The sequence below is a fragment of the Lingula anatina genome, chromosome 3, assembly GCF_051362555.1.
Source record: "Lingula anatina isolate TDL-2025a chromosome 3, LinAna3.0, whole genome shotgun sequence".
NCBI lineage: Eukaryota > Metazoa > Brachiopoda > Lingulata > Lingulida > Lingulidae > Lingula > Lingula anatina.
This window is the reverse complement of record NC_141769.1, coordinates 31687885-31706585: the sequence shown is the minus strand read 5'-3', so window position 1 is coordinate 31706585 and position 18701 is coordinate 31687885. Positions and strand designations below refer to the sequence as shown.

General features: G+C 38.2%; 2 protein-coding genes across 4 annotated transcripts; both read left to right on the top strand.

Moving 5' to 3' along the window:
- The first annotated feature begins 5 nt into the window (after positions 1–5).
- Positions 6–9572, top strand: LOC106165826 (uncharacterized). 3 transcript variants are annotated; one of them, XM_087008260.1, is made up of 8 exons: positions 6–127; positions 470–545; positions 776–2082; positions 2277–2444; positions 2791–2920; positions 3195–3301; positions 3731–3827; positions 4169–9572. In XM_087008260.1, the coding sequence occupies exons 2-8, from the start codon at positions 471–473 to the stop codon at positions 4277–4279; spliced, it is 1995 nt and encodes a 664-aa protein (XP_086864386.1). In that variant the 5' UTR covers positions 6–127; position 470; the 3' UTR covers positions 4280–9572. The 3 variants fall into 3 exon arrangements, with proteins under 3 accessions (XP_086864386.1, XP_086864387.1, XP_013399636.2); XM_087008261.1 differs by having other exon boundaries at positions 470–551; positions 782–2082; XM_013544182.2 differs by having other exon boundaries at positions 470–551.
- Positions 9573–11556: 1984 nt separating this feature from the next.
- Positions 11557–14784, top strand: LOC147763237 (uncharacterized). Its single transcript, XM_087008262.1, has one exon. The coding sequence runs from the start codon at positions 12252–12254 to the stop codon at positions 13749–13751; it is 1500 nt and encodes a 499-aa protein (XP_086864388.1). The 5' UTR covers positions 11557–12251; the 3' UTR covers positions 13752–14784.
- Positions 14785–18701: the final 3917 nt, after the last annotated feature.

The window sequence follows — 18701 nt, the reverse complement described above, 5'->3', positions numbered from 1 at the left end:
CGCATATTTACTTCCGGTTTAAGGCACGTACGGAGAGTAGCACGTGCGAATGCAGAGCAACAAGAATGTCTTGAAAACAGTATTTGGCATTCTTCTTTATAACATCCGCAGGGGTGAAAGGGTTCAGGTTGGTTGATGACATCCTTTTATACTGTATTTTACCGTGATTGGGATTTGCACTAGACAATCTTTCCATGAAGTGATAAACAAGAGGAGAGCGCAGCAAGGTCGCTGGCTGAGAAAATTTAGGGCATCTGTGTGTAAGGCAGCAGGTTAATTGTACAGTCTGTTGTACTTATCTAGACGCTGACCTCTGTTGAACGAGGCTAAATAATAAACACCAAAATTTTAATTTTTTTGAAAAATCTTGTTGGGTTGGGGATGAGAATGGTGGAGGGGGCAGTAGTAGTAGTAAATATCTACCGGTAATATATATATATATTTACCAGTATTTTGCCTTCTTTTTCAGGATGTTTGAAGCAGAGGTTTGGGATGTTGATAGATCTGCAAACCAACTAGACCACAGTTTGTTTGGCAAGAGTAAAGTAAATGTACTTTGTTTAAAGCTTAATAATTTTATTTAGATTATTTAACGTGTGCCCCCAATCTTAAAATGAAATATGGGATTTTACATTTTAGTCTGGTTCTGTATCCTTCTTTTTTAAACCCTAGGAAATTGAAATGCAATTAATGTTGAAGGTCTTATATAAATCACATTTCACATTTGTTTAAGTTATATCTAAACCACATTTTATATTGTGTCTTTTTTGTTCAGGAAAAGAAGAAAAAGAAACCACATCTTAATACAGACCATTCAGGTTCAGATGAGATTATTGCAAGCCAAAAGAAAACCAAAAAGAGACCATTAGAGCCAGTTGACAGCTTTTCTAAGAAGAAACATAAATCTGGGAGTCCAGGATCATTGCAGGGAAAGAGTAGAAGTCACATGCAAAAAAGTACTGTGGTCGCAAAAGTGAAGAAAATTCACAAACCCACTGCAAAAATGATGACAAATGGGGGAGAATCTGTGCCAAAGTTTAAATTGAATAAGAAACACAAAAATTTGGAAAAGTCTCAAAATGATATCAATAAAAATAAGAAAAAAAGAAATAAATACAAAGACTTTGACAAGAATAAGAAAGAGGCTGTGAATGATGAAAGTTCAGGTGGAAAGGACACCACAGTAACACAAACTCAGAAGAAAGCTGAAGCATCCAACACAACTCAGCCCTCTCTTCCCAAGAAAAAGAAGAAGAGAAAAAGAAAAGCTAAGAAAAACAAATATAAAGATGTGTGGGAAGCACAGCAGAGGGAAAAGAGTGCTTCAACAGGCAATGCAGATAAAGGAAATTTTGTAATTAATTCTAAAGACGGATCACAACAAGTTGATGAAAAACAACCAAAAACTGAAACTATGACAAAAGGTGCTTGCATGGCAACAAACTTGAGCAAAAGTAGTTTAAAGAGGAAGAAAGAATGTACTGGGGATGAAATGAAGGACAACAATATGTCCAAAAGGGACAATGCCACTCCTGTTGACAATATGACAAATAACAAGAAGAGAAAACTCAGCGCATCAGTTGGTGATGACAATGGCTTTTCTAATGGGACCAAAATGGCACAAAATACAAGTAGTGAATCGTCTGAAAAAAAGCAGAAATATTCTATAGAAAGAAGTACCCTTGCAGAAGTTGAAAAATTAGGTAATGCATCTGGGAAGAGTGTTTCGAAAAGGACTAAAGGAAAATCTTCTGAAGTAGATAAATTGGAAAGAAAAACTGGTAAAGAACATAAGGTTTTGAAGGGAAAGGTGACAAAGGATGACATCAACCAACCTTTAGCTGAGAAAGATGACTTGAATAATTTTCAGTTGGCTCCAAAGTCTAAGACTGGCTTGGATAAAAATAAAGTGAAGGCTCTGCTTCAGGCTGATGAAATCAATGCAGGAGGAAAGAAGACTAAAATGGTCAGAAAGAAAGAAGAGAAATTTGAAACCAAGGAGATTCTCTCGCCTCAGTCCAAGTCACAAAACAAGTCACAGGTGCTTCGTGAAAAGATGATGGAGCGTCTTCATGCAGCAAGGTAACGATATAAGAGCAATAGTACAATTAAGGAAAGTAATCAGTTTCATAAACACAATATTTGCTTGATATTTTTCCAGAAAACTTCTTCTATTATGTGATAAGTAAGTTTTTTATGTTTCATAAGCCAATTGAAATATAACCTGGCTACCAGAGGTAGAAAACTTAATTCATAATTTTTTTAATTTTCTGAAGGTTCCGCTATTTGAATGAACAGCTTTACACTCTACCTAGTGAGGAGGCAGTGAAGATGTTCCGCTCTGATCCAGAAGCTTTCCAGGCCTATCATGACGGCTTCCAAAATCAAGTGGCAAAATGGCCACAGAGCCCAGTTAATACTATCATAGACTTCATCAAGAAAAAGTAAGTGAGCATTCTGTTTTCTTTTACTTTGTTTCACAATAGTATAACTTCTTTGTTATTACTTTGAAATCCCCCTTTGGAGGTTTTTGAATATGTTGCTGGGTCTTTGTGTTTGTAAGTTTGTATGTCTGTTTGCACTTTCTGGCTCCTGTAATAGAAGGACAATTTTCTGTATATACTAAGCAAAAATAAAAGGAAACGGCCTGCACACAACCTATCTCTCTTTTCTGTTATTTCTGTGGCCCTTGAGCTCTACACACCTGCTTTACAATTTTCACAAAATATTTAGCACAGTTTTGTCAGGTGGATCTCTTAAATTTATTTCTAATTTTTGCATCATCTACAGAGCAAGCAATGAGGTTGTAGCAGATTTTGGCTGCGGAGATGCCAAGATAGCGCAGTCTGTATCCAATCAGGTGCATTCCTTTGATCTGGTTGCCGTGAACAAGTATGTCACCGCGTGTGACATGGCTAAGGTAAAATTCTTTTTCTGTATTTTAAGCATGTTATTTTAATCTTATATTTAGCAGTTCCATTACAATTTTGAAATAGGGAAAAATTGGGCTCTCTCTAGTTACATGTGATTTTTACCAGTTATGAGATATGAATACTCTGGCTCAAGAAAATTTTGGTTGTCAGACATTCATGAAAAATCATTCCAGTCTCAAAAAGATCTGACCAAGCACTGGGTATAACAGTAAATAGCATTAACATGAATTCCAATTTTCCACGTACATTGATTTTCTACAGACCCCTCTCAAAGATGGCAGTGTTGGTGTGGCTGTATTCTGCCTGGCGCTGATGGGGACTAACCTGGTAGACTTCCTGAGGGAGGCCAACAGGGTGTTAAAGAAGGGGTGAGTGGTGTACCTTTCCACAGAGAACTGTGCATGTGTTAACCCATTCCTGCTTTTTGGCTGGTCGTGTTTGCATGCCTATTTCCTGTTATGCACATACATGGGTAACCAGAATGCAATAAATGGGTTAACCACACGTGCACGTTGCAAGAAATGATCATGCACACATGACCAGTGGAAATGGATGAACCATGCATGTGTGTCAATTTCTGTGGATGAATGATGAATAATGGAAGGGTTTCTAGCTTGTTATTAGGTTTGTTTACCCTAAGATCATAGTCTTTAGCAGTACAGAAGGTAATGGCAGGATATTTGAGAAAAAACTTAATATGTTTGATTTTTAATCTCGAGCATCAGTGTAAATCCTTTGAAACAAAGCAATCTTGTTTTACTTTTCACTTTATATGTAATAGATTAATTTTGTTGCAGAGGCAAGCTGCTTATTGCAGAGGTCGTGAGCAGATTTGACAGAATTGGGGCATTTGTTAAAAGTGTTGAACAGATGGGGTTTTCATCGCTTCATACGGTAAGTATAGTAAGATGGAGAGCAATAATGATAAGAATTGCATCGAAACCTCTCTCCCCTCAGCTGCTTTCCCCTGCTCCCTCTTTAATTGTATATGATAAAGAATTTAGTTTAATTTTACAGATAAGAAAATATGAATGCTTAATGTTGTGTTAAAAATGTTTTGTAAAAATGTGTTTTAACTAAGAGAGAACTACTTCTGAACCAGCCTTAACCATTAGACAGGATGTGATACATAGTTTTTACTAAGGTATGCCTTTATTTTTGTAAACTAGTACATGAGGAGCTGATGTTCAATTTGAGAATAAGATATTAGAAGTCTAAATTTTGCACAATTTCAGGACACATCAAACAAAATGTTTGTGATGTTCCAGTTTGAAAAGGTAAAGAAGACAGACAGTAAAAACCTTCCGAAGATAGAACTACAACCCTGTGTGTACAAGAAAAGATGAGAATGAAATCTTCCAATGATTGAACTACTGACGTCTAAAATTATCACTGATAAAATTTAATGTATTGTTTCATGTTTTTCTTAATGTAATAATGAGACAGAGATAAATTTTTTATGTACCGACATTTTGTCTTTTGTCATATACCTATCACCTGCATCTGTCATTGTTGTTTTCAGCATTGTCGCTGTGCACTTTTCACTGTTATCTCAATATAACTATTATATTTTATTATCTTCAGACTTGCTGGATTAATTTTCACTAAAATGTAGTTCAAGAGCATTTAGCAGTGGAAAAAAACGTCTTTCTTCTGTAGAGACGTGGTTGAATTATGAAGAAATGCATTAACTACAGTATACATGCTTTATCAATGCATATTTCACATGGGAGGTTGTTGTGTAAATCTTGAGCTATTTCAATTCTAGTGACTTTGCATGGCAGGGTGATCAGCCTGAGATTTACTGGTAGCTGAGACTCGATATCCTCCTTGCAGTACAGAAAAAGGCATCAAAGATTATCTCTGTAGACTGACAAGTAGATTCTCTATCTGCTTCTAGTAGAAGTTTCATAATGTCTCCATCCTCTTCTATCTATGTTAAACTGGTTTTATCTGCCCTTCCATCCAAAGGCAGTACATTCAAAACAGACAAGACATTTTTGTTTAGATCTTTGTCTCAGGAAACGGAAAAACATCTTTCAGAGCTAAAGCATCCCCCACAGATTCACTGTGACTTTCTTTTTTATCCTTCAGAAGAATTTTTCTCACCTTTCCCACTTTTTGAATGTCTCTCCGAAACATGTTATGCCACTTGATAATATGATGAGCATTTCAAAAATCATTTTAACATAACATATCTTAAATTTTCTATCCAAACATAAACCTCTACTAAATGCAAGGTTCTCCTCCAAGGGAGTTAGAAACCTCTGATTCTTCCCAATTTCTGCACCTAGAGTATTAACGCTAGGTCAATCTGTCTTCTCATACATATCTGTATTTGCAATGCTCCTTCACCCTATTTTTTCACATCTTTACATAATATGCACCAAAGTTTCTCCTGATTGTTCCCATTCCCTTCCACTAAGTCTCAACTCTCCTCCTAGGCAAAACCCTCTGTACTGGCCTGTTGGGGAGGGCAATCTGTCCCTCATCCACCACACACAGCAGGATGGTATAACCCTTCTGTCTCCTGCTGTTAGCTTGTGGTACTGCCAAGCTATGAAGCTTCTATAGGCAGCATGACGCATGGATGCATTATCCTCTTCTCTTTCCTCCCTGTCATCATCTCGACCCTCATAGTCACCCCTTATGACAGGACAGATGACAAGGGGAAAAGGTATTTCAAAGCATGGAGGCATTGTCCTCTTCATTCTCCTACCTGGCATCATCTCGACCCTCATAGATGCCCCTTATGATGCGATAAATGACCAGGTGAAAAGGGTTCAAGATGTTGAACTCCATAATCTGAAATAATAAAAACAAGATCTTCTACTATTGTTTTATATCTAGGTATTTGGAAAGGCCATATATATGGAATTAATCCTGAAGATGAGAACTTGGTATATCACGTTTTAAAAAATTACTATAGTTGTGAAGATTTACCACTGTTGGAACAGAATGGTTGTTTCTGTCTAAAGTGTTCTAATGCAGAAGCAACCTTTTTCAGTTGTACATCTCATTTTAGTCAAATGGTGTGTAAGCGTAAAACCTTTTTTGCATGCATAGCAACAGTTTGATAATCAAAAATATAAACAGGGTCCAGGTTTTTGCAGCTTTCAGGCTGCTGGCAATATTTCTTTTCTGGAGCAGTGGGCATTTGTCTGCATTTCCCACAGACACACTGGTCAGGTGGAACTATTGAGGGGGTTGTGGCTGTGAGGGACCTTGTCCCTTCTTCACACGGGTGTTGTTCTCGACATCCATTGCGAAAGCAGGACTACTTTCGCAACAGTTAATTTAAAAAAACAATTTCCTCAAGGTCATCTCCAGACAATGATGACATCAAGTCCTATGAAAACAAAAAAAGAAACTTACGAAAATTTTACCATTTTATTTATGTATTTCAATCTAAGAAAAGAATTAATTACTACAGAAATAAGAGCCTGTACATTCTTGCACCTGCATTAAATTTAAGAGCAATTGGTGTCATTCTATTATTGAATGTGTGCAGGACATACCAAATGTATAACTGGATAGTCATTCATAGGAATGACACAGTAGCTCTATACCCACAGACATTTGGTGTTTTTCCCCCCAATCCTGTAGAAGCGAGGTTATTTCTCGAAGTCTTCACAAGATGAGGGGCATCACTAAGAGTAAAAATACATTCTGAGACTTGAGTATACTGTGAAGCCAGATCAGATGCTGGTTGGGACTTGCTTTGTCACTTGTGAAAGAAATCACCTGAATGATTACAAAGTGCTAGAAATATGATTCACAATGAAAAACATGATGGTCTACAAGAATTTTAAATTACAACACTTAGGAAAAACTATTTGTACAGTTGCATTTGTCATGTCATGTTTGTTGGACATCATACAGAGTCCACAGAATGTGATGACAGTCACTAGTGCCACATACCTTCTAGAAGTCCAACTGCTGTCCACGTATGTGGAAATAATTGATAAGCTGTTGCAGTTGGTATCACATTGGAAAGAAACCAGTGCTCATCTTGATGGCACCTGTAAGTCCAACTGCCATAAAAACGAGAGCATTTGTAGCTAGGTGGTTCTCCCTCACTAACCTTTTCTTTCTTTTCTGCTCTTCAATGCAGTCAACTAGTTCCCTAATCCAACAGTCATACACCAGCCTGGACTTTGTAGCAATTGCTTCTTGCATCAAGTAAATCCAATGTCCTTTGTCAGTAAGGTGGTTCTCCCTTGCTGATCTTTCTTTTCCTTGCTGTTCATCAGTGTATCCAACTAGCTTCCCTCTCTGATGTTCAGAAGCCAGCCCAGACTTTATAGCAGTTTCATCGTGTATCAAGAAAACCCACTGTTCCTTGTTGGTTAGTTTTTCTGCTAGATGTTTCAGTTCCAAAAAAACTTCCATCTGAAAACCTGCACTTGAGTGCAAAACATTAGTGTAGTACCTGAGAGTAGACTCTGCTGGTAGCTTGAGCACTCCGATTTCTCAAAATGAACGAAAAGCTGATGGGTTCTGGCTATGTTAAAACTATTTTAAAGCCTTTCTGTTTAAAGCAAGTGTCTAGCCCTCTCCAGAATAACCATCAGTTTCTCTTCCAAGCATTTGCTCTGAAGTAAATGTGTAAAGGTGCCCCACTCACTTCTTCACCATCCCAGTTTATTAACTGGTCATGCTTCACCTCCTCAGCCAGTCTTGGGATGTTTAAACATTTTTCCTGACTAAATTTGTTGCGTCTTCTCCCTTGGTTTCTTGGCAGTGCAGAACCAACACCTGGTCAGCTCTTATCAGCTTAAGAGCCCTCTCCAGCACTATGCGTCCCACTGCCCGGGTGAGGTGGTGTGGTCTCACCCAGAACAGACACCGCCAAATTACTGGATGTCTGCTCAAACTTTGCCCAGCCCTCAGGGTGATATTCGTGTCTTGGATGCCAACCCACTGACACCACGTCTCTCTCCCTCTGACTTTAGAGAAACCACCTCCTCAGCACTTGGGTATGTTGCTGGGTCGCAGAAGATAACAGTTGCCCTGGAAACTGTAACTTCCTTGTTATCCACCTGGATGATGACCTCCCTCAACCCAGCTGACGACGAATGCCTTTGGCTGTGGCTGTCATACCTTTCTTGCGGTCTTTGGATGAAAGATCACTCCTCCTCATTGTTTGGCAATTTGGGCAATCAAACCCAGTAAGGGTTTCAAGAGCAGTTGGGAACCTACCTAAAGGACATACTCGTCTGAGAGTCTCAGGTCCTGAATATTCTACACTTCCTCCTTCCTACTCTGAGAAATCTCTACATATCCCTGCTCCTTCACCGTCTCACTGACATGACAGCTCCTCCAGTCCTAGGTGAAGACCAAACAATTTATTGACGAGAGTGTGATGAAGCCGTTACCTTTATCTTTTGCTGATACATAAGGTAGCAAGTATAACTCGGTTATGATCTGAGTGGCGAGAGAAATATAAGCCGTGGGACAAGGCAGGCCAAGCTTTGAAATTTTGTCTGAGTAGACCACTATTCTCGAACTGGCAAAATTTATGGAAAGAAGTGAAAAAGCTTACCTTCAAAGCACTGGATGAACTGCTGTATGTTCCATTTTGTCATAGTTTCTTTTACAAAATCATCCATCTTGTGTAGGCCTAGAAACTATGATCGAGAGTGTGACGAAGTTGTTGCCTTTATCTTGCTGATATGCAAGGTAGCAAATACAACTTTGTTATAATCTTTCTTATTATTTATTTAACTACTTTCCAGCTGTTATCCATGCTGCTTTCTTCATTTCTGTTTCTACCTCATGCAATCTCTAGCAGCCTTTTCTCCCTTCACATTACACGCAGTTGTATATCATAACATGTCAATCAACTCAGTTACTCGACAAAACACTCCATGCTCCTTATTCACTCGTGGCTGTCACTTACTAGTTCAAGCCACTGGGCCTCTTCCATGGAAAAAGATAAAAGAGAATCTTGCTAAGAAGCTCAAACAAAAGATTTAACTTTTCAACTAAAGCTGAACCGACTCTTAACATTGCAGTGGCTATTTTTGTGGCAGACCAAATGCATTCAGGACTTGATGACAATTTGTATATTTGGAATTTCCCTGGAACGTTTTAGACTACTATTGAGAGCCAGAAAGGGTAGCAAGCTGGATTTAACTGGATTTATTGAATTAACAGTGAAAAGTGCACAGTGACGATGGGGACACCAGACACAGCCAGATTAGTATATTTCTGTTCCTTTTTTCTGTTTTTCTTTCAATAAATTTGGCCTTGCTTTTACAAATTTGATCTTCTTTTGTGGATATTTCATTCATTATACTTTGCTAGGTTTTTAAGGCTGGTTAATCAGTTGGAATAGACATCCACTGTTATTTAAAGTGTTTTTTCCTGTTATATATCTGTACATTTGACAGCTTTGCTGTCATTTTTCAAAAATACAGTATATGCATATATTTTTCTGTACGGTATTTGACACAAGAACGTATTCATTGTGTTTATATTGTTATGAAGCGTAGAACATCCCATTAAGTCATTGTAGACTTGGAAGAAAAAATGATGTTAATGGATGTGATTTTAAAATTTTCTTGTTAATTGATGTTATATTTTTGTTATTGTATTTTCCTTAAGCAAGAGAATTAAAATTGCCACTAACTCGGATTTGGCTTGTTTATACTAAATTCCCCATACTTATTAATGTATTGTTGTTATTATTATGAGCTGGAGCAACTCCCCAAGATCCTGAAAATTTTCCTCGATATTTATCAAAAACAGCAATGTTTTTTCACGTGAATGAAGTATTACTTGATTTTATATGAAAGAGTCCAGCATTCCGTTTCGAATGTAGCAAGTAAATACATGCAGCAATGAAGTGATTTTCCGCAGGAACAGCCTGTGATGCAGGTCGTCATTGCAGTAGTTGAGCCAGACAAAGTGTGTCTGGACAGGAACAACCAAGAACTAAATGTAAAAGGATTTTTCGACTTCACTGTAAATAGACTACAGTTGCCAAAGGAATCTGGACTGGTTTATATTTTGTTCTGTTTTTGATGCTAATCATAGATTCCGTGGATGAAGTGCCAGGCAAGTGAACATACCGCACGTCGTAAATAGCGCCGTTTTCTGACAGCATAATACTATGTAGTGATGTAAAGTTGCTTTCAAAATCTGAATTTTGACAGTAAAAGAACCAATTTAGCAGCTTGGGGTTTCTTTATAGTTTCCAAAAGTTTACTTCGGTAACTCCTCCAGCTACTAATCGGGAAAATACGATATAACTTAACACGTATTCCCAAAGGCTTATAAGGCGGCAATCTGTCGGCGTAAAAATATCCCTTAAATCAGTTCTTTTTTAATTGCGTATGTGGACTTTGCCCTTAAAAAAAGATCCGAATCCTACTGTAAGATTTCTTTTTAAATCGCCAGTTTCTGTGTATGTGTTTTTTTTTTTTTTTTTTACTTCATTTGCAAAAATAAATTCAGGTTTATTTAAATAGAGCACAGTTTACTTATAGTAAGCTTATCAACCACAATTCTTGCTTTATTAATACGAAATCGCCTCAGTTTAAGTTTTGTCTTTTGAAACGAAAAGAATGTTTTACCTCTAGTAGTGTAGACCTTTTCGTTTTGAACAAGGTCCATTTGGAGGGGGGTTTGAAAATGACCGTTTTGATTCAAACTTCCGAGGGTCGAGGCTTAATTGCAATCCGTACCCATACCTCGCCCGCTTAAAGCATCAATCTAATCTGTGAAGCCACCAGCACACTGTATTATTTTGATGAAAATTCATCTGTGACGTCTGTTGATAACGAGCGTAAGTTTAACATTTTCACTAAACTGCGCAAAACAAGCTATACCTCACAAAGCTCATTAATTTGTTTGCTATTATAAGCTTTGTGAGGTGTAGCTTCAATTTTGTGTGGAAAGTGAAATGTTCAAGCCTGTGATCACTACAGCATTTATTTACCGGGATGCGAAAAGATTATATGGAGGTTACGCTACTGGAACGTCAACTGTTTTCGCGCAGCCCATTTTTAACTCGGCCCATCATTAACACCGTATTACTTTAGTTTACTGAAGGGTGTTATTTTCTTGTCAGTCATCAACGCTAGAAGGTGAGAGACGAGAAACCTACCACAGAAATCTCCATCCGTCTCCATGACCCGCTGAGGGCAGGGAACGCTTTCAGGGTACGAGTGCATGTAAAAGTAGTCATTTATCTGGCACAGGTTCTAAATTTAGTCTTAAGCGTTGTTGTTGCTCGAGAACTTTGTGTCATATTCTAATAAAAGTTTGACTACGCAAATGGCGCGGGGGTGCACAACGGGTAAACGCATCGTATTAATAGAAATTATTTTTGTATTTATTTCGTTCGCGTATACATTTTTTTTATCGAAATTAAGACAAAAATGGTGCAAATTCAATTCCACTTTTCAAACAATCTCTTGAAGCAGCTGTCTCGAATGTTTTTGTTTTTTTTTTTTAGTTTTTACCCCTTTTGTAGGCTGTTTTCACTTGTTCTCGTCATTCTAATTATTTAAAACACTGCCTATGTTTGCGCCTTCCCCCTTTGCAACCTACATTTACAGCGTACTCCTCTTGGCACAAAATCAGGGCATTTTGATTTATAAAGAAAAGTTACGTACACAGGCTTACCTTTTTAACAAGGGTTGATTTATTTTGCAAATCAGCACATTGGTGCGATTGTTGTGTGTTGCAGTCCCTAAGAAGAAAAAAGACATTTTTACAAATCTGTCTTGAGATTAGCTGTCACGATAATAAAGGCAATGCCTTTTTAAAAAAAGGAAGGGAGTGGTACATATCCAATGAAATTACTACAGAGATAAGAATTACGAGCGCGCTGCATGTGTCATGAGCACGTGAAGTGGAATAATACAGCACCTGTGACGTGTCTTCATTGTCAGTACACTGGCACTAGACTGGGTATCGACGAACACATCTTGAATATAAAAGGACCGAGTTTTAACCAACATGTACCAGTCCCTCATCTTGGACCTGAAGGGGTAAAGGCAGCACGTGCTGGCATGTATAAATGCACTAAAACCTATTACCGGATTAATTCATCGACCGGTCAGGTTGTCCAAGTGACCATAAGATAAATCGCACGAGCTAATGGATCATTAGGGCTCTGTTTTCAGAGGCACTTGAAACAAACGCCGGCGGTGGCAAACTATCGACAAGACTGTACTGCATTAATTGCTTGCAGCAACCAACAAAAAGAACCTGGATGATTCTTTCCTGTTATTGAACTCTGACGGGCCACAGCCTGTAGCATGTTCATTTGGCTAACAAAATACTCGCAGTGAGACATACAATTGCATGCATCGAGGCAAACATCTTTTGACAATCGGTTTCCAGGCTCCATCAAAATTATTGATTGCAACGCTGATGACTATGCCTGCAATGAACAGCAGACTGCCGGATATCTACGAACTCCACGAGGAAGAGGCAGCTACAATCGAAGATACCGAGGCCGACTCTGACTCTGCGCGACAAACAGAGACTGGGTGCTCGAGCAAAGGAACCGAAGGGCAGAAGCATGGACGCCTTAAGAGGCGTAAAAGCGTGGCAACTGTACCTATTCCAGTAAAAGCTGTCGGTAGTTTAAGAAAGCGCCGCAACAGTTTCCCACCAACAGAAGAGAGTGTATTGGCCGAAGCAAGAAAAGAAAGGAATGTAAAAGATAGTTATTCATCAAAAGATGTCAACAAAGACGGTGATGGCAATGAAACTAAATCTTCAGAAAACAATAAAAAACAGGGCGATATTAGTGTAACCGAAAGTGAGAGTGATTTGCTGAAATCAAAGCCAGGGAAAATGACGTTACAACTGACAGTAGAAAATGTCACAAACATTGAGCAACAATTTTCTTATCAAAAGCCCAGTGTTTTCACGAATCATGCATCAAGCGTCACAAAAGCTTTCCCAGGTTCTACAAATCGTGCCAGGCGATTATCGGTATCGTCTGCAACCAGCGCTGGACCCGCGTCTGCCAAGGACAACGCTAACGTTAAAGCGATAAACGATCTACCAAATCGCCGGTTCAGCACGGATCTTGGGAGGAAAAACGGCAACGTGCCAACTTTAGGAAATGGAGCTTGGGCTTTTAAATCCCCTCGAAGGATTTCAAATAAGAGATATTTGCGACGGGAACCGACCTTGGAAACGCAAGAAGAAGAAGGGACCATTCATTTTCCCGTTGTGCCTCGTTTTTCGTCGTCAATGTCCGCAGAAGCGCAGTTTGCAATGCTGAAAGGGTACGAAGATATTCTGCACCACAAAATATCTGAAACGTTCAAGGAGCCTGAAGTTCCACTTGTGAGATCAGCAACGCCAACAAAAACATATTTAGATGTAGTAAAAGAGGCATGGAAATATTCAGAAAATGTCAGCGTTTTAGCAGACGACTCAGTGACAGCAAACCGCTTGTCGTCTGCTACACCTGGTTTGCCGCGAAAAATACCTCCACTGACCAAGCAGCCGAGTGAACCGTTGCCGCCGAAACCTGACAATACCTCACCGCTATCCGCCGAGAGGCAACTTTCCTCTGCATCGGGCACACGGCGACTCTCCTATCCAATGGACCAACGCGAGTTACCAAGGGAAGTCTCTCCGGTTCCGATCCCAATGAAAAAACAACTGATGCTGTCGTACCGCTTCCAACACGCCATGGATATCGTTGATAGGCTTAAAGACAAACATGGGCAAATGGTCACCTCGTACAGGTACCGAGCGCAGGACTCGGACCCCATTGACCAGTACACCCAGTGGAACTGTGCCTGGAAGAAAGAGTTTGTAACTGACAAAAAACTTGATTGATACTCCTGTACGAAAAAAAACGCAAAAGAATGGGATTAGTGTAAAATAAAATGAAAATAAAGACATCTGAAGTCGTCTAACTAGGAACGTTCCGGGCAGGCTTGTCAATAAAAGCGACCAAACTTTAAATTGATTCGGTATCTTCCCCGGTATAGCACCACGTCCAATGGTTTGCTTTATGGTTTGCTCCTAGAAAACAAACTCTTGGTTGGACTGGAAAGAAGGCATTTGTTAGTCGTTAAAATTATGAATGACATCACCTACATGTGCCTGGGTAACTTCGGTGATATAATGACGTTTTTACAATACCTTTTTAAAGCAGGCACATGAAGCAGTTTAAGGTGTTTACTTCATTAAATTTTCTATTTAACTCCGTGCACTTAACATCTGTGACTCTGTGTTGGGATGAAAGGCTGCAGCATTCAATCTATCCGACAACTATGAAACATGATCGCGAATAGTTTTAAAACAAACTTGATTACAGAGTTAATCTTTTTTAATATTCCGTCAAATGATGCGTTGGATTGTTGTCGTGGGTGAGAGTAAGTAAACTTCTTGGGTTACGATACAAAAGCCAGTAGACGTGCCGCGAAAGGCATTTTGTAAATAACAGTGTTATTTTAAGTAACCGAAGATTTTTTTTTTATTATAAGGCTCAGTGATAGAGTGTATATCAATGTATCGCATATCAAAGTCCATCTGTGATATCAAATGCTTTAAAAGGATTTAATTTTGATACGTGGCAGTTAATTTTCTGTTTCTTTAATTGTATTTTATTAAAACAACTGTAAATATTCATTTTATTCATAGTTTCTAGTACGAACGGTGTATTTCCCCTTCTATTGCCGAAAATAAAGTTTTATGTTTGATAAATGTTATTTATCTTGACAATTAATGTAAATTCTCTTGTTTCAGAATAACTTTTATCTATTTACAAATACTGAAAAGTCAGTTTATTTACCCACCCCAGTACTCTTTGATTAAAAAAGCATAAAATCTGTACCAAAGAAGTGATATTTAACTGTATAATAAATCCACATAAAATAATATTTAGAAATACCACAGGCAATGCTGAGGGAATAAGCGTTTTATTTCAATCCAACTGATTTCTGAAAGTTGATATATGCTACAACGTCATTGATAAATTGTCATAACTTGCCTCTGAACAAATCGAATATATTCCAGTGTTTAGATTTCTAACCGTTGCCTCCTCTTTTATTTCAAATCTTATAGTTTTTTTCTGGCAATTTAATTGTTAAAAAAAATTAAATTGAAAATGAAAGGGGACCATGCACGTCACGTTGTGCTGACAATTTTTTTAAAGTAATGTATTATGTTTTTTTCAACAAGTTAGCATGGGGACCCCTCAATCAAAGATTACAGTAAATAATTCATGCAATGCCGTTTATTCATGTACAATTTAACAATTTACCGGCAAAAAAGAACTGGACTTAATTTGTCGAACGTTACATACTATGCTTTGTGAAACCTTTTTGGTAATATAATAATTTTACACTGATTATTGTACATTTTATTCACAAAGGAAATTCAATGTCGTGGACGTGTTGGCATGGTGGAGAGGAACAACAAAAAATAAACGAGAAAAAAAAGAACCTCAAAACCTAAGCATTAATGGCTTGCGGAGGTGATGTTTTCAAGCCTGTCTTCAATATGCTAAAGTCTATTGATGACTTCACTTTGCTGTCCTGTATTAAATAACACGTGACTTCTTTTCAATTAACAAAACTAGTTTTTTTATTAAGGCCTACTTCATAAAAAGGAAAGAACCCACGCGAAGAGGTTCAGATTACGGTCGAAATATATGCCTTGATTTACGTAACTTATTCCAATCCGTGACCTGTTTAAGAAATGTCACTAACGTTACTTTTACAAAATCTTTTTAGCTTTGTAAGAGGTAGGCAAAATCTCAGTGTGGGGTTACAAGCTGCGGATGCTTTGGACCGCTACATTACTTCATCAAGTTTACTGCTTCGATTACTTCACTAGCATCGGGTATCACGATGTTCCGCCTTATCACCCATGCGGTGAAATCGATCCAGTAGATTAGCCACATTATCATTTCATAAGCTAATATTTGACAACAGACCTGTAAATGATGAACATCACTGGTTGAAAACGCCGCTATATTTGCTGCAACGCATGTGTGTGATTTGTTAGTTTTCATGGAGTGGACTTGTATGCTCTGTCGATAAATTCTGTACACGCTGTTTCCTTATTACTTTTCATCTTTCTTTTTCTGGTGAAGGGAATGGAATGGTTAAGAATCATTAGATTTCAAAGGTTAATCTATTTCGGCCTGTATCAAATGTGTATATTGTCCTAGACCGGCGCGCAAACAATATCGGTTCCTCCGTGAACAAGACATCTTGTTGAACATATATATATACATTGTCAAAGCATTTATCTCTAGTTGAAAAGAAACGACGAGGCTTTGAAATGGGTCTGTATAATGGATGCATTTGCCATTATGCCAGGTAATAAAACATCATATTGCAGCGCGGTGTTTTATTGCCGCGGCGCCAATCAAAACTGTACAAGTATACCCATACCTTTAAAGATGAACAATTGTGGAAATGATGGCAGCGGATTTTTTTATTGAAGTAAAAATGGGGAATAACAAGGTGGTATTCTTGGGAGACCACAAAGGTGCAGTCGTTTAACAAAGGAAACGTCTGGGGGGGGGGGGGGGGGGGGGGGGACCAAGCCTTTCTATGACACGTACAATTGCCGAAGCTTCGGGAACCTCTTTAAAGGTATTCATTGTACCTAGGACGCTTAGAATGCTTAAAATTGAACCTTCAATCCAGAATGTACTGAACACTTATGTAGATCAATGTCATTTTTATGCTTCTTAAAATACCTCATTTCTCCGAAAGGAAATTAGCCCCCGAGATAGATAAATGCAGTCAATGCTTAAACCCCAGTTCATCAGTTATGAAAATAAGATTTACTTTATCTATGAGTTTTGACGGTATCGACGTTTTAGTCTGTCTTGACAACGCCATGCCTACCGTAAATGTCTGGTCTAATTCCAATATTTACTAACAGATATCTCGTTTTGTCACAGTATCACGCTATATGGACACTCACATTTCTATATATAAAAAAAAAAGGATCGATCTGTGCCGGAACTATATACATAGAAACGTAAACTACATTGCTCGAGTGCATTATGCATTATCTTCGATATTGCTTTTTTGTGAACACCTGTTAACTTCCTCCTTCCAGTGGTGTCTGTGAAGTGATCGCTATTGAAGATGTGGTATTTGTGTTTGTTAAAAAAACAGTGTAGGTGTGTAGGTAAAAACCATGAACAATAGAAACATGTCAGGAATCCCTATCGTGATATTGCTGCCTGGAACGATAATATTGTCGTCATGGCATGATTTGCTAATTACAGAACTGGCCTGATAACGGCAAGGATTAGGTGTGAACTCCCACAGGTAGTGGCAAAACGCAAGTCTTACGTATGGTATAGATTTGTTACTGTCAAAACAAAAAAGCGCTACTTTTTAAAAAATAGAGAAAAGGTTGTTTGCTATTTTTGGCAGCAAGTACATCACGATTATTCTTTTATGGGATTGCGATGGCGGGGCATCCTTTTGTGGATAGCCTACCTTCTTTTCAATACACAAAAGGCAGTTATTGTGTAATGTCGGAAAGAAAGAACAAGTCAAAGAGCTCGATTTAGGTAGATATACAGATCGTCGTCAACACAAACACCGATAGAAGTGGCACCCACAAACCAGTTTGTGAAATGACTTGGCAAAATATATCAATAGCATGGGCTTTGTGTTTGCCTATGTAGTTTTTTTTTTTTTTTTTTTTCATTTATTTTTGGGTACAGGACAAGTAAGAATACTCCTAGATACAATATAAACTGCTACTCTTTCCGTTAACTTTAAGACTTGTAAAGGGTTTATATAAGAGTCTTGGTCTCTCCTCCTTCTCCACTTTCTCTACTCTCTCTTCCCAACTTCTTGATCATTCGATTTTAATCATTTTAATGTCAAGTCTGTATAATAACTCAGCCCTTGCTAAATGATTTTAGAATTAAAAAAATTAAAATGTAAAAAGAAAAGAATTTGATGATGTGCAGAAATCTGTTTAACAATCGGCAGATTTACAAACACAAATGAAATTAATTTGTTCGCCAAATTATAATTAAGTATGGAACGAGGGAGAACAACAGATACGGCGTTTCATATTAAATACTGGTACCTTGATTGTTAACAACGCCCCAATTTTTATTATGTAGGCTATCTACAAGGGACTGACAACCAAAGCTGTTTTCATATCACCAATAATTTCAATTTTAAACATTTTAATAGAAGATATATATACTGGTATATATAAATATTCTGCTCGGGGTAGGTTTCAACTTTGGGTTGCAGACTCTTTGCATCAGTATTAACTTTCCACCATCTCACATCAAATGAAATAAATATCCAGGTGTGTGCGTTTCTTTTATCCACATTTGTCATGAATTTATGATCTATTGACTGTGGTTCAGCGCGTATCATTAACTTGGTTCGGTTGTCGTTCAAACCGATCACCAGGACGCACAGTGGGCATCGGTTGTCGGGCATTGTCAGCGTTTTTATGACCTCCACAAACGTGACCAGGTCCATTGAGAGAAGGTGACCCAAGTGCACTCGTTTTCACGGCGTCACCATGGTAACCTGACACTCACAAATGTTACGCCTTGTTAGAGGGGTAGCATTGTTACAAAAGAATCGTGATTTTTTTCCTTCACCCAAGCTCGATCTCCCGCCTACCTCACGCGGACTATCTCTTATCACTTATTCACAATTAAAGGTAGGATTACCAACATGTTCCGCCACCATAATACTCATAACAAGCGAACAATGAGGTTATCGATATTTTTAGCGTTGATAAAATAGCTCTGCTGTCGGTGATGCTCAACTG

Bases quoted from the DNA above. Each gene is read 5' to 3' on its own strand.
- LOC106165826 (XM_013544182.2), top strand. From the start codon at position 471: ATGTTTGAAGCAGAGGTTTGGGATGTTGATAGATCTGCAAACCAACTA. The intron at 2,445-2,790 runs GTAAGTGAGCAT...CATCATCTACAG, and splicing joins ATAGACTTCATCAAGAAAAA to AGCAAGCAATGAGGTTGTAG. The intron at 3,828-4,168 runs GTAAGTATAGTA...GCACAATTTCAG, and splicing joins GGTTTTCATCGCTTCATACG to GACACATCAAACAAAATGTT.
- LOC147763237 (XM_087008262.1), top strand. From the start codon at position 12,252: ATGCATCGAGGCAAACATCTTTTGACAATCGGTTTCCAGGCTCCATCA.